We start from the raw sequence: 15,531 nt of genomic DNA, 5'->3' as shown, positions 1-15,531 counted from the left end.
CACTAAATTGTGATTAAGACTGTAGAAGAACAGATGCTGTGCAACCATTGATACCTCCAACTTAGTTTTATATTTGTAGGAAAAATATTGTAGCATGATACTGGAGATACTCAACTTTGACTAATGTTTATCTGTCAAATAACAAGTAGCAAACACTGTAAAGGCTAAATTTGTGTTTAACAGAAAGACCACTAGCTATGCAGTAAAAGTGTAATGTTAATATACTTTCCAGAATCAGGGCTTTTTCCACTAAAAAAATCATGCAAGTATAGTACTAATTAGGCTATTATGATAATATTAAAGTTGGTGTGTTTCCAAAAAAAAAAGTCAGTATCAACCTTTTGTGCAATCTGAGTGTTGTTATCTCTGTTCTGATTAATTTAAAAAAAATGGAACTTGTTCTTGCAACCTCAGTATAGACAAAATGTCCTTGGAGAAGCTGCTGCTAACACTGTTAAAAATGTTTTGATTAAGGATAGGGCTGCAAGGCTTGTAAACTAGAGCTGTATGTCAAAAGTTACTTAAGATTTTTGAGAACCAATTTAAATTTCAAATGGGATGCATGCCACTCTGAAAACCAGTCCCTGATGGATCTGAACATGAATGCTTAAAAGCAAGTAATTAAAAAAAATCCAGTGGGTTACTTTTTAAAGAGGCCGGGAATACATACAGCCTTTCAAAACTCTTGTCCCCTTGAGATTTGTGTGAAACTTGTATGCGCATCTTGGAATACTCTGTATATGCTGCACCCGTGCTGGGCAACACTTGTTATGTGGGCTTTCTTCAGGGAAATGTTGAACAGGATTGTCTTTTCTGTGAAAGTGTTGCAAATTTATACTATGGGTATTTTTACTGGAATTCCATATAAATTTTGTATTTATGATAATCTTGTAGTTAGTTTTCATTTTCTCAGTGTGTAGATGGCTCATCTGTGTACTTAAGGAAAGGTTATTTTTTTAATACTGATTTTCCAATTAATAATAGAGGTTGTGACTTGTGGACTGCTGAAGATTCCTTAAACTCTTTAAAACAAATTGCTTCCTTGTTACATGAGTGAAAAAATGCTTGGAAGAAGCATACCTAGATGGAGGGTTTTACTGTAGGAACTCTGGGCTGAGCAGTATACTCTTGAAGGTATAAAATGCAGCTGGGGTTCAAATGCAGGCTGCCGGGCAAAATAGTGTAACTCTGAATCCTTGAGGGCTTCACCTCAGTACCTCTAGGTTAGGTTAGCTCTCCCCCCTCCCCCCTCCTGCCCCGAGAAGTCCACTAACTCTGAAAATCGTGTGCTAACTCTGTCTGGGATTTGGAGGTGTGATGGGTTAACCCTGGCTGGACGCCAGGTGCCTACCAGAGCTGTTCTATCACTCCCCCTCCTTCTCAGCTGGACAGGGGAGAGAAAATATAACAAAGAGCTTGTGGGTCGAGATAAGGATAGGAGAGATCACTCACCAATTACCGTCACGGGCAAAACAGACTCAGTTTGGGGAAAATTAACTTGATTTATTACAAATCAACCGGAGTAGGGTAATGAGAAATAAAACCAAATCTCAGAACACCTTCCCTCCACCCCTCCCTTCTTCCCGGGCACAACTTCACTCCCGGATTCTCTGCCACCCCCCCAGCAGCACAGGGGGATGGGGATGGGGTTTACGGTCAGTTCATCACACGTTATTTTCTGCCGCTTCATCCTCCTCAGGGGGAGGACTCATCACACTCTTCCCCTGCTCCAGCATGGGTTCCCACCCACGGGAGACAGTCCTCCGTGAACTTCTCCAACGTGGGTCCTTCCCACGGGCTGCAGTTCTTCACGAACTGCTCCAGCATGGGTCCTTTCCACGGTGTGCAGTCCTTCAGGCACAGACTGCTCCAGCGTGGGCCCCCCACGGGGTCACAAGTCCTGCCAGAAAACCTGCTCCGTGGGCTCCTCTCTCCACAGATCCGCAGGTCCTGCCAGGAGCCTGCTCCAGCGCGGGGTTCCCACGGGGTCACAGCCTCCTTCGGGAACCCACCTGCTCTGGCGTGGGGTCCTCCACGGGCTGCAGGTGGATGTCTGCTCCACCGTGGACCTCCATGGACTGCAGGGGGACAGCCTGCCTCACCATGGTCTTCACCACGGGCTGCAGGGGAATCTGTGCTCCAGCGCCTGGAGCATCTCCTCCCCCTCCTTCTTCACTGACCTTGGTGTCCGCAGGGTTGTTTCTCTTACATGTTCTCACTCCTCTCTCCGGCTGCCGAATACCCCCGTCCCAACTTTTTTTCCTTCTTAAAAATGTTATCACAGAGGCGTTAGCACTATCACTGATTGGCTCGGCCTTGGCCGGCGGCGGGTCCGTCTTAGAGCCGGCTGGTATGGGCTCTCTCGAACACAGGGGAAGCTTCCAGCAGCTTCTTACAGAAGCCACCCCTGTAACCCCCCCCCAGCTACCAAAACCTTGCCACACAAAACCAATACAGGAGGACAGCAGTACATTTCTCCCTACTGATGTGGTCAAAAAGAAGTGTATGGATCTAAATAGCACATCTCACTGTAGTTCACAGCAAGCAGTCTTTGCTAAAGAAATAGGCCTTAGGGCCAGCTGTGCCAGAGGGCGAAGTGACTGCCAGGAACCATTGCTGCAATGTATTTGAATGATGTGAGCGACAACTGGATCCAGTACACGCATTCATTCTCTTCGGGTGAGTTTCCTGAACTGCCTTTCACTGTGAACAGAACTGCTGCATGGGTTGGGTGATTTGCCATTCACTTCAGTTTTCTTCTTTTCCATTGCATTGATTTCCTGATGTAAAGTTGAAGGGGGAATGGTATCAAATGAAGCCCTTGCAAGTGTTTTGTTGTTTCACTATTTAATCAGCTGCTTTTTGTTCTGTCTCATGATGGGAGAATATGAAATTTTCCCCATGAAAACAGGCAGGTGGAATACTACAGGCAAAATCTGATTGGGCTTTGAAAATTACTTTGTTTAAGCAATCAGACAAACATAAGCTCCATTTTTATAGAGGAAATATGAAGATAACCGATGGCTGTACTGGAGCGGTCAAAAAGCTTAAGTTTCTACCTTGGAATTTTGAACTGGACCAGTGGTAACTCCCGGCTCTGGCAACGGGGCTGCCGAGTAGCATGTGCTTCCTCCTAGGAGCTGATCACACATTGAAAATGAAAAGCTGCATGGCTTTGCAGCAGGTCTTTTGGCTGCAGTATGGTAGTGGGAAGCAAACGGATCCCCTCCTTTTCCCTCTTCTGAGTATTAACCCCCCCCACAGAGGAAACACCAGGATGCTTGGCTGCAAAGGGCTGCCTGGGAGGAAACAGTGCATGTCCCTCGTGATGCTTTTGCAGCTTTTCCCAGGAACTGCCTGCCTCTTCTCCAATTTTCTGCTTATCCTTCCACTCTGTCCTGGTTTCAGCTGGGATGGAGTTAACTGTCTTCCTAGTAGCTGGTACAGTGCTATGTTTTGAGTTCAGTATGCGAAGAATGTTGATAACACTGATGTTTTCAGTTGTTGCTCAGTAGTGTTTAGACTAATGTCAAGGATTTTTCAGCTTCTCATGCCCAGCCAGTGAGAAAGCTGGAGGGGCACAAGAAGTTGGCACAGGACACAGCCAGGGCACCTGACCCAAACTGGCCAACGGTGTATTCCATACCATGGGACGTCCCATCCAGTATAGGAACGGGGAAGTGGGGGGGCAGGGATTCGCCGCTTGGGGACTGGCGGGGTGTCGGTCGGCGGGTGGTGAGCAATTGCACTGTGCATCATTTGTACATTCCAATCCTTTCATTATTGCTGTTGTCATTTTATTAGTGTTATCATTATCATTATTAGTTTCTTCTTTTCTGTTCTATTAAACCGTTCTTATCTCAACCCACGGGTTTTGCTTCTTTTCCCGATTTTCTCCCCCATCCCACTGGGTGAGGGGGAGTGAGTGAGCGGCTGCGTGGTGTTTAGTTGCTGGCTGGGGTTAAACCACGACACACTCCTAACCCATCACGCAACAGCGGTTCCTTTGTAAGCTTGCTTGCCAGGGAGCCAAGTCTGCTGATACCTTTCTTTCATTCCCTTCCCTACAGGGGAATAAAAAGTGTTGTGGTTTACTTTAATGAAGACTGTGGTGACTGCTTCTTTTAATGAAACATCTTTATTTCTTTCCCAGTAGAAAAACACTTTAAAAACTGTGTACTCTTTTTGTCTTTACCGAGAAGAAAGCTCCATATTTAAACATACAGTGAACAAATGGGGATTTAGTAATCAAATATTTTCATTAAATTTCCGTTTTATATGGAAAGGCCATTTTTGTTGACTCGTTAGAATTTCTCGGAGCCTGCTAGTACTTTAGGCTTTTATATCTGTTAATCTGGATCCCAGTGGGGTGTGAGAGCTGAACCTAGGCACCGCTGATTGTCTTGGCACAGGCTGTGCCAGTAGCTCACGTGCTTGCGGAGCATGCAGAAATGACAGTGGTCATTTAAAGTGTTTGACTGTCAGTCCTATGTCAAGGACATGAAAAGATCATGCTTGATAAGGGCACTTTTTTATGTCTGGTTATTGCTGTGCGGTTGGGTGGCCAAAAATAGCACTGAGAACCTCTTTGTAGATCTCCGCTGGATTGTTTTCATTGTACTCAAAGTCATCCAGATCCTCCCAGGAGCACTGGTCCTCCATTTGATGCTCCAGTCTCCCTCCACCCCAGTGGTCCCCAGCCTTCCCAGCTGACTTCCCAAAATAAACATTTTGGGGCTTGTTAGGGCCACTGGCTGAATGGCCAGGAAACTCTCCTCATCCCTGCAACAGGTCCATCGTTTTTGACTTGGTCTCATGCTGAAGTTGCAGATGGCTGCTGGGAAAAAAAAAAAAGCCACAAGTATTTTCTGTTGATTCTTCTGACTGACTTGGAGGGGCCAAAGTAAATTGGTTCAGTTATAACTTACGTGAGATATTTGCTGAAAACCCTTCATCATCTGTAAATCGGTATTTTTTTGACTTTATTTGCAGAAATTTGCAAATGTTCGTGGGGAATTTGGAAGTCAAAATAACCATTTACTTATGTAAGTTACTTGATAAAACAGCTTTGCATAACAGTCTTAAGAAATAGGTAATCACTGGGATGTTGAAATATTTTAATTATATACTGCACTTAACTTTTCCAGTTAATCTTTACTGCAGTTAACTGAAGTGAGAAAATCCCAGCTGACTCATCCTTCACCTATGGAGGTTTTTGCATGTTGACAGGAGACCATTGACATTGTCTCTCTGATCCTGCGGTAGGACACAGTGGTTCAGACTCAAACGCTGTGTAGCGATCTCCCTCTCTAGCAAATAACATACATTAGGACAAGCATGTTGTGATATGTCTTAGAACACTTTTTTGGCTTTTAATTGGAGCACTTTCTAAGCCCGAAGTTGTATCTCGGTGTTCAACAGCCCTCTGTGGGGTTTTCCTTCCAGAATTTGCGATACCCCTTTTTGCACTAAAGTGCAGAGTTTCCTTTGCAGAGCCTGGTTCAGTTGAGCTCCAGTTAAGTGACACTGTTCTCCATTGGTAATTCTCCGGTGACCTGCCAAAGGAACAAGGGAGAAGCAGTAAATATAGGAGAGGATGGTAATGCTACCCTGATTGTGTAGTCTGGTTTTTTTTTTTTTCTCTTCCCTCTGCCCTAATCGCATCTGAACCTTTCAATTGAATCGCGCATTGACTTTTGTCAGTGAGGTTTGTCATGGCTGCTTGGGCACACTCTTTGCTGTTAAGTCAGATGCTGTTCTTTTGCTTCAAGGTTAAAGTTCAGACAGCCGATGTCCCATTAAGTGCCCTGAGGAAACCTTTGATCCAGAGAGATTCATTAAAACAAGGAGCCAATTATTTGGAGGGAAGTGGTGTCAGATGTGCTGGGGAGATGTTGGCTGTGCTCTCCTAGGGATTACACCCATCCTAGTTTAGCAGCAAATTAAATTTCTTGTTTTACTTTGTTTTGCTTCCTTTGTGCTGATACTGGCACCCTCCACTGCACCCCAGCTCATAAACTGGCCAGCAGTGGGAAGTAGTTGGGGGGGGGGGCCTGTGGGACTAGAATAGTTTCCAGCTCCTGGTGGGCTCCTGAGGTCTGTGGAGCTTCCCAGGGCACATTGGCTGGGCAGCAGCAAGAAGTCGGTGACCCCGGTTGGGCTTTGGTGTGTGGTTGGCATGTTTGGGGGGATCCGCAAAGGGTGGCATGTGAGCAGCTTCGTGGTAGGGGAGGGAAGAGGAACTTCTAGCCAGAGTGGCAAGTAACGACCAGTAAAGTAAATCACTGATCTCGTGTGAATGTGGCAAATGAACATATAAGTGGAGAGAGAAAGATCAAGGTGGGAAGTGTTCTGAAGAGCTTAACTCTTTTTTTAAGTGAATATAGACATTACAAAAGGGGGTGGGTGGCAAGACCAGTGGTGAAACTGTATCGTTACCTTCAGCAATTTTTATGGAACTTTCCAACATTAAAATCTTTTGAATTCATTAAGGTTGAATTCAGCTGCACGTATTAAAATGTTTAGCTATTGTGCAATGCTTATTGTCTCATACTTGAGGATAAATACCTGTCTTTATCACAAACGATGTAAACTTCAAATAAGTGAAAGCAGACGTGTCCCCAGTTTTGTGCTGGGAGCGCAGAGAAATGTCCATGTTAAACCAGTTTGTATTTAAATTGTATCTGACACTGATGTGTGATAAATGTCTCATGGTGTAATTGTATGTATATTGATACTCATTTCCAGTAATTCATCCCATGAATATTCTAACTGGTTAGAAAAATGACCCCCTACACACCCCATACAACTTAATCTGAGATGCCCTCATCTAGGAAAGCAGTTAGAGAAATAGCTGCAAATCTCTCAGTGCCATCGTTCCTTCTAAATGATTCCTGAGCTGGCACCATCCTTCCTGCCTCAGCCCCTGGGATATCCCTCCAAATATATTTGACAATATCCTTTGAATCTTAAGCATTTTTCTTGCTCTTTGCAGAATATTGCGTTCCTAGTTGTTATTTATAAACCAGCCGCAAGGAAGATGTCTGTGGTTTTCACAGAGGTATATGTACAGTTAACTCGATGTTATCTGAATTCTTCAGCCTTGCTGAAGAATGAAAAACCAAGTCACTTGAAGCCCCAAATTATTGGAGGGAGTGAGGCATGGCTGTACTTGTACTGCACTGCATCTCTTCGTCTCGGTGTACCACAAATAATGAACAGTGAGCAAAAATACAGGCGCTCTGGTTTGCTTGCACCAGAAAGAGGTGTGCAGTGAGTGCAGTGCATGCTGCTTTGCTCCTGTGCACGCTGCAAAGTCTGCCACATCTTGTGCTATGCTTTGGGGGTTTGTTTCCAATTAAGGTATCGATTTCTCCCTTCTTCCCAAAATCTGGGTTTAATAAAATGGCGTTGCTAATTGAAACAGATGGAAAACTGAATTGTATACACGTGATAGACTTGTAAGTTTTCCCTGTCAAGCAAATACCTACACCTGTTGCAAATGATGTAATTTGTTAAAATTTAAGTCAAGATTCCATCAAGAAATCTTAACTGAGTCTGTTACACTTTGGATGAGTGTCATCTCTTTGATATGCTACTTTTATCTCCAGCTGGTAAGTGCATCTGACTTCGTAACATTTTAAGAATAACTAGAGCTCTCTGGGTTGTGGAGGTGGAATTACCTTAAGATCAGGAGCCATTTGCCTGAGGATGTATTAGATGCCTGAGCTGCCTGGCAGCTGGGTCCCTGCAACTTGACTCGGTATCCAGGATTTTGATGGAAATAACTGGAAACTCGTTTGTGTTAGATGTTGCCCTAATGTCCATGCTGGGACCTGCTTTTATAAATCATCTAAATCAAGATTTTGCTTTTTGGGCATAAACAGTATCTTTCTTGTTTGAGTCTCCTGGATATTTTGGATGATGAAGGCATACACGAGAGACTCTACATTCCTGTTATTCCAGGTTTAAGTTGTGCATGCTGCACCTACGTATTTCTTTCCTTGCCAATTCATTTTTCTTTCTTTTTGCCATATTTTTTTCCATTACGTTCTAGGTTGGCCTTGACCACATGAAATAAAACACCGTGCTGAAGTCCAATATGACACAAATTGGTGTATTTTTTTTTGGTATGTAGGCAAGTTGAATCCTGATGAGGTCCTGTATTAATGATTTACAGACAAAAATACAGAGCTTAAAAGAGAGGGAAGTAGGAATAAACGAACCCTGTGAGATCTGCAAATATGTCTGGAAAACCAGTTTGCATTGCTGATTTTGAAGAATATGCTAAAAAATTTCTCCCCAAATCAGTGTACGATTATTACCGATCTGGAGCAGATGACCAGGAAACGCTAGCAGATAATGTAGCAGCATTTTCAAGGTAGGAAGATGATTTAAGGCTGAGGTGGGAGGTAGGGGGTGTAAATTCTTCTTTATTAGTAAATGTGGTGCAATATTAGATTTTTCTGTGTGAACAAAATTCAATTTTTCTGCAACTTCCTTTTTTAGCAAAGACTCTCAAATAATTCATTTTCAGAACAACTGCCTCTCCCCTTTCATTCCACCACCTAACATTTTCTGTCAGAAAGCTGTCCCTAAAATCCATTAGCATCTTTTTAGCTTTACCTTCATTTTGTTTCTTTTGTTAACTTAAGTTCTCTAAAGAGTCCTTCAGCTTCAATATTTAATCTGCTGATGAAACTGTAATTTTTACATCTTGGGCTTAAATGCTGGCAAGGGATTCTTGTGGTGGGGTTGTACCTTTTAGGTCCTGAGTCAGTTTTGCCTTTTGCTTGTTCTTCCTAAATTGAATCAGTTACGCAGCCTTCCCTGGTAAGTGCACGTGCAGCATTGCTAGATCAGAGCTGCATAGCCTAGCAGAAAGGAGTTGCATATCCTAGCTCTGGTGCGAGCCGTGAAAGCCAGGGCTCAGTACTGGTTGGCCAAGCCATGCTCAGGGGGTCTCCAGCAGAAGGTCAGCACTTCACCGGGAAATATTGTAAATGATGGGAACGATCATAAACCAGTTTTGACTTAAACTGGCCACTGAACTGTTGTCAAAACCTGGACTCAGGTCACCCTTTGTCTCAGAAGTACGAGGTCAACACAAAGTAAGTTGGCATTTGCTGTCAGATTTGGCGGAAGAGTGTCAGAACTCATGTGAAGTCAGTTGGTTCCCCATCTCCTGAATCTCTGCTGTTGCTCTGTCCCCAGACCATCAGCCCAAGCACTGCAGAAGAAAGAAGGCAGCTGGAAGCTGATTGTCTCAGCCTGGCTGAGCCCAGTCAAACTGCTTAGAGAGCTGTTGGCTTCCCTTTCCTTTGGGTGCTGTGTTGGTGCAGACGTTTAACCCACTGCACTTGTCTGCTATCTCTAAAGGCTTTGTCTTAAATCCCTTTGACTCTAACAAACCAAAACAAGATTTTGGGGATTTATTTTTAGTCTTTCTCCCTCCCCACTTTGCTTTTCTGCTGTAGAGCAGCAATCCTACTTACTGCTCCAATTGCCTTTCCATAAGCTATGAGCAAGTCAGCTGGAAATCCCACGCAACTTTAAGGCTGTAGGAAACTTGGTGGTAATTCATTTAGCGGGATCTCAAAGGTCAGATCACAGAAATCAGCTCCGAACCTTAATTTTAGTGACGTGTCTAGAAAAGCTTTGTAATGGCAGGAGAAGAAGAAAACTAAGCTTCACTGTGACCACTTATTCCAGACGTCTTAGCTCTGTGCAGAAGCCCCCATCACAGACTGGAAAACCCCTTGTGCTTGGGGCTGCTCAAACACAAGCCAAAGGACTGCTCTGGCTCTGAGGAGTAAATAGGAGCAGGAGGGGATGTAGTAGTGCTCACCTATTTTTTATTTTATTTATTTTTTTTAACGCTTCCAGATGCTAGGATGTTATTTGCCCTCATACAAACAAAATGAGATGTTAAGGAAAAGACACTCAAAGGAAGTGCTCAGGGGCAATAAACTGTAGTAGTAGTGAACTTTTCACTACTAACTGCTAGAGCTAATCATGATTAAGCAAGAGTTGGATCTAAAGTGCCCAGACACAGGCTGGCAAAAAGCTGGGTATGTCCACTTGCTGGTTTGGTATTAGCGGAGCTAGATGTTAGCAGTGAGATAAGAGCAGCTCTGCTCTGAAGCTGTTTCCCACTGCAGGGGCAGACTCCTCTGATAAGAAGACCTCTTTGCATTGGGCTGGTCACCTGTGGGGTTCAGGCTCACCTCCTCTTTCTTGGCATCTTCCATCACATTCTCAATAAGAGCCTCCAGTTTTAGGCATTCAAAACTGCAGAGCTTGCAGGCAGCCTGGAACTGAAGGAGATAGTAAATAGCAGTGCCTTGAGCAGCCTGAGACCTTAAAAGGAAGTAAATGAAATTTCCCAGGTCCTGGTGTGGCTAAAAGGCCCTTGATGCTGGGTTTCTGCTCCTCAGCAGTGAAGGTATGAAGGGGCTGGAAGCTGTGTTTCTGTCTTTGCTCCCCCTCCCTCTGTATATTTCTCTTAAAGAAAACAAGATCTAATTTCCGCAGTAGCTTTAGGCCACTTAAACGTCATCCAAAAAGGCAGTTAATAAAATCTAAAAGACTTGACAACGGGGTTACTCTATTAAATCGTCAAACAACAGAACTTGTTGACAGCCAAAGAGAGAGGTCACGGGGCAGAAATGTTGAAGTCAAAGCTTTGCTTGTTACCTTTCCATCGCTCTACATCTACGTCTCTTTCAGAGTGTCCACCAAAGCACAGAGAAGTGTGGTGATGTGCTGATGGTCACCCAGCAGATCAGTGGGAGAGCTGGGGTCAAAGCCTGAAAGCCAGCTCCTCTGGTCACATGCGCGGTCCTCTCCTTTCTGGTCGCTGCAGCGCCAGCACAGCCCTTCCTGTGAGGGTGGGCATTGCACCTGAAGTCATCTGCTGGCACTTATCAGCTTTCCCTGTATGATATGGAAAGGATGCAGGGCTGGAGCAGGGATATATAGTGATTTACAGCTTCATGGGAAAACGTGCCCTTTTGTCTGTCTGCAATGAGGGAGATGATAGTAAAGGCAGTCAGAGTTAAATCAGCCCTTAGATAGCACTGAAAAACATAAGCTAAATAGTTTTCAACTTTCCTAGTGCCTTCCTGTACCTCTCTATTTGCAAACTGAAATATTTCCAGTAAGCAGTGTGCCTTTGCTGCCTGCAGCCAGAGGGATCTTCCTCTCTGCAAAGGTGAGCCCCTTTAATGGGCCGTTGAAGCTTTGTGGAAGCCCGTTGAGCACAAGGCTCCAGGGGCTCCATCTTGATAGCTACAGCGGTCCCCCACTGTAGCTGCTGTGGGGCACCACGCATGCAGTGGTGGGTTTTCTTAGCACAGGGGATGCTAGGGTTAAGAGTTTATTAGACTGTGTTTACAATGGCTTCCTGGCAACGCGCCTAGAAAAGGTAGAAAGAAACCTGGTATAAAGATTTCACAGTATTTGGGTTTATAAGACCTGTTTGACACCAGCAACTTTTAAAATCTTTCATTTTTTCTTTGATGCTGTCGGGAGAAGCGTGGCCTAACCATTAAGGATGCAGGACTGCTTCTCACTCTGACTCTCACACAGTCCTTGTGTGTTTCTGAGCATATTACTGGTTTTCTCCCTGTTCCTGTGGGTAAATATGAAGTAAGATGGACTTTACACCCCCCTGTGCCACACACTCGCATGACTTTGTGAAAGAAATGACTACGTTCAGCTTCATTTCCCACAGCCAGAGGACTCCTGTTGATATCCACTGTCAGAAGCTTAGTTGCAGGGTTCAGCCTGATTAAAAATGTTTACAGTTTATTTAAGTATTTATAGATGTATGTATAAATGTTTATGTTTAAATGGAAGAGAAGAAAGCACAAAACTGAACCAGAAGCATGAATTGTTAGCCCATACTTTTGTGGTGCAAGATTATTCAGGTGAGCAAGACTGCTGGCACGGATTGTATTTGGAGGAAAATCAGTGTTGGGTTTGTCTGCGAGCTCTCTATTTTCTGGCAACCGAGTAGTTGTATTTATGGAGAAATAAATAGATTATTATTAAGGACTAATCTAGCAAATGAATGGTTGTGTTGATAAATGCTGCAATACCTTTGGAATGGCCCATGCAATTTTTGGAGCAGTGCAATCCATACTCATTAGATTATAGAATTAATGTCCTGGCCTTTTGACAGCATAGGAACTTAAAGTACTTTGGACCTGTAATCAGATACCAGAGTACAAAATGCTTCCAAAAAGCCAGTGTTTAAGATTAGGTTAACACCAGGTACAGTAACTCTCCTCTAGCTTCCAGTTCTTCTGGGACTGAGGGAAGAACCAGAGCTCGCATATCAACATCAGTGTGTTCCTGCTAAGACCAGATAATTATTTTTATTCATAGTGTTCAAATGATGTGGACATGGCTCTGGTATAAGTGAGGCATTAAGGCTGGAAAAGATGATTTGGGATGTCAGAGCATACATTACTCCCTATGGCGTCTGACCATATTCACCTTGCATTTGCCCTGTGTCCCAAAACACCGTGTGTCCTTCCCACTCCGTGCTGTCTGGCGGTTAAATTCACTCTCAAGTTGTTAAGGAACCAAGGGGCCTGAATGAAGAATAGATTTTATGACAAGGTCGGGACGCCTTTAGCTTGATGGTGTTCAAGAAATCAATCTGAAATGTCCCCTTTTGGCATTGTAATGAAGGGGGACATCTGCATGTGTAGGAACATGTTTCTGCTAATCTGTCGTGACATGTTCCGCCACTGACTCCCTGGCGGCCTTTGGAGGACATGCGTTTTGTTGTCATGTACGAGGAACAGCAGTCACTTGCTTATCAGTGACAGCATCAATGCCTATTTTTTGCAAACCTATCATTATCTTGTAGCTAGGTATTAAGGACGTTAAAATGACTGGGCACATAAATAATTTAAATACTGGTTAAAAAAGCAAAGCTGAGAATGTGATGGTGTCAGACAAGCATGTGAAATTGTAGGGGGGGAGAAAAGGAAAGGAATGCTTGTAATAATAAGTTGGTTACACTTCTGCGATGTCTTTCACCTCGAATTCACAGAGTGCTGTGAAAAGAGTCACTGTGTGGACAGCAAGACACCCTGGGAGAGAAAATTGATTTTCCTCAAGCAAAAGTAGCTGTTGCTTCGCCTTGCACAGCACTAGCACCTGCCCCTCACAATGGGACGTGGAGCTGTAGGGGAGATTAAGGCTGCAAAATGGGTTGAAGTTGGAATGGAGACTTTGCCCGAGCAGTGCATCCTTTCCCAAGCGTGTTGCTTGCGATGCAGCACAGAGGGATTATTCAGTGTAGGCTCAGAAGGGAAATGAGGAGAGCCGCTTGAAAGTGTGTTGCAGTTTGAAAATTTCAGCATTTTCACAGCTGAAAATGAGTGGGGAAAGCGGTGAGTGCTTCCCTCTTACCCAACTGCAAGATAATTTACATTCTGAAGTTTTTGAGCATGAAGGGAAAATAAAAACAACCAACCAACCAAACCAAACCACTAATCCCCCCTACTTCCCTTTCATCCTTCTTTCAAAATGGCATTTAGCTGAAGTTACCTAAATCGGGAGTGCCTGCGCCTTCCCCACTGTGGCATCTCCCCACTTCCAGCTAGGAGGAAAGACGTACTCGCTTGCAATTGCTGGTTGCAGCACACAAATGTGGACTTGGCTGGAAAAAAACGTGGGTGATGAGATGGTGAATAAAAAAAAATTCAATTATTTACAAAATATCCAGGAAACATTTTCACTCAAAGACTAGGAGGAAGCAGCTCGTGTGTGGCAGCCTAATGAATGCATGCTCTGCATACTGGGAAGTACTGCTCTGGGGTTTTGCTTGCCGTTGTTAAGGGCATTTCCCTATGGCTTGTCCAGAAAATGCCTCACTTCAAGTGTCTGGCAAACTAATGGCTGAAAACAGCCATGTTTCCAAAGCAAGATCAGGTTTTGTCTAAGGAGTATAATACTTGAGGTAGTGATCCCTTTTGGTGTCTTTCGTGGGACCTAGTAAATACTCAGTTATGAGTATTGACTTGATGTTGGTCTAGAGGATGTGACCTGATAAGGTGCAAGGGGAAGTGAAGCCACAGAAGATGTTGGAATAGACATTTATGTTTAAAGTCAGGGGCTAATGAGCCTGAGGACCCCAAAAAGCTCATGGACGGAGTAATTTGATGGTACGTAAAGGTGAGTTGGAAGGATGCTGTTTATTGCTGCTTGAAGCAGCATCCTTTTTCTTGCATGTGCAGTTGGGAGGATTTTTGCTCTTTCTGTTTCTTTTCCCAGCTAAAAGCACTATAGAAGTGTTGGTGCTTCAAGACTGATGCTTACGTGTGTGCTTTGAGATGGCAGTGCTTTGCAAGAGGTAAAAATCTGACAGGTCTGGGACAGCAGAGAAACTAGGAGGCTGAGGAAGAGCGAGATACTTCACATACTTATGCTTTTGAGTTTGACCATAAAAATGAGCAAGGTTATTAAAAGATTTTTGTTTTCTCTATATTTGCTGGGAAAAGATGTCTCAGAGCTGGGAGAAAACCTTCTGAAGGCTGATTAGGAAGAAAGGGGGAGAAAAAAGTCATGTATTCTTTGTTCCACCCTCAGCCCATCCTCCCCTGAAAAATAACAAACCAATACAATAGCATGAAAACAAGTCTGAGGAGACATACTTGCAGTGTGTGTCTTGGCGTTGAATAATACAGCTGACTCCCACAACTACATGTCTCCTTCCAAGCATCATAACTAACTTGCTCCTCCCTGGGGAGCGCTTCCTGGAGAGCTGGCAGGGCCCCGTGCTCTAGGGCTGCAGAAATTTAGGTCTCGTCCTGGCTCTGTCCCAGGCTTCTTATGGAAATGTCTCTTCATCTTTCTGTAAAACAAAGAGATTGTGTCTTTTCTTTTTCTTATAACCTGTCAGCTTAATATGCGAGCTTAAACTGACCACTACTCGCTGTCAGAGCATAGTCTGAGGGTAACAGTGGCTCTGGTTGCTATCTCCATGCTAGTAATAATAATATTACCACTCTTGGGCATTCTGGTGCTGAGCTGGTAGTCAGGTTCAGCAGTAGTAGAGCTTAAGCTTTTAATTATTTTCTGTAACTAAAATTCAATAGCCATCAGAGTCCTTTCAGAGGGAGGGGATGCCTTAGTGAGAAGTAATGTGTATCCTACTACCTACCGCTTGCAGAGAGGGTTTGGCCTGGCTCAGTGCACAGCCCCTGCTAATGCACCCCCTCTTGTGGCTTGTAGTCAGAGTGGCTGCGCTGCAGCATCGCCTGCGTGGGCAGAAAAAGTCCAATTTCACAGGTTAGCCCCAGGAATGCGACCCTATTAAGATCAGTTTGGATACTGCTGTGTCATCTAGTTGACCCCACCATGAGGGATTGCGATACTGTCGTGCTGCTGTTGTGAGGGGAGAAAAAGATACATCTCTGTGTGTGCGAGCATGTGGTGCCCAGCCTGACTGCAATAAATTGTAATTTCAGATTAAGCGTGGTTTAGTTTGCTCTGTTTTGGAGTCAGGTTCCA

General features: G+C 44.2%; 1 protein-coding gene across 2 annotated transcripts in view; it reads left to right on the top strand.

Moving 5' to 3' along the window:
- Positions 1–8,217: 8,217 nt before the first annotated feature.
- Positions 8,218–15,531, top strand: part of HAO1 (hydroxyacid oxidase 1) — a 28,416-nt gene continuing 21,102 nt past the window's right edge. For both annotated transcript variants that reach the window (XM_052784062.1, XM_052784061.1), the window contains exon 1: positions 8,218–8,380. In XM_052784062.1, the coding sequence (XP_052640022.1) occupies positions 8,244–8,380 (137 nt within the window). In that variant the 5' untranslated portion in view covers positions 8,218–8,243. The remainder of the gene's footprint in view (positions 8,381–15,531) is intronic.

Source organism: Harpia harpyja, chromosome 4 (assembly GCF_026419915.1).
Source record: "Harpia harpyja isolate bHarHar1 chromosome 4, bHarHar1 primary haplotype, whole genome shotgun sequence".
NCBI lineage: Eukaryota > Metazoa > Chordata > Aves > Accipitriformes > Accipitridae > Harpia > Harpia harpyja.
The sequence above is the reverse complement of the archived record's forward strand: the minus strand, read 5'-3'. Positions and strand labels throughout refer to the sequence as shown.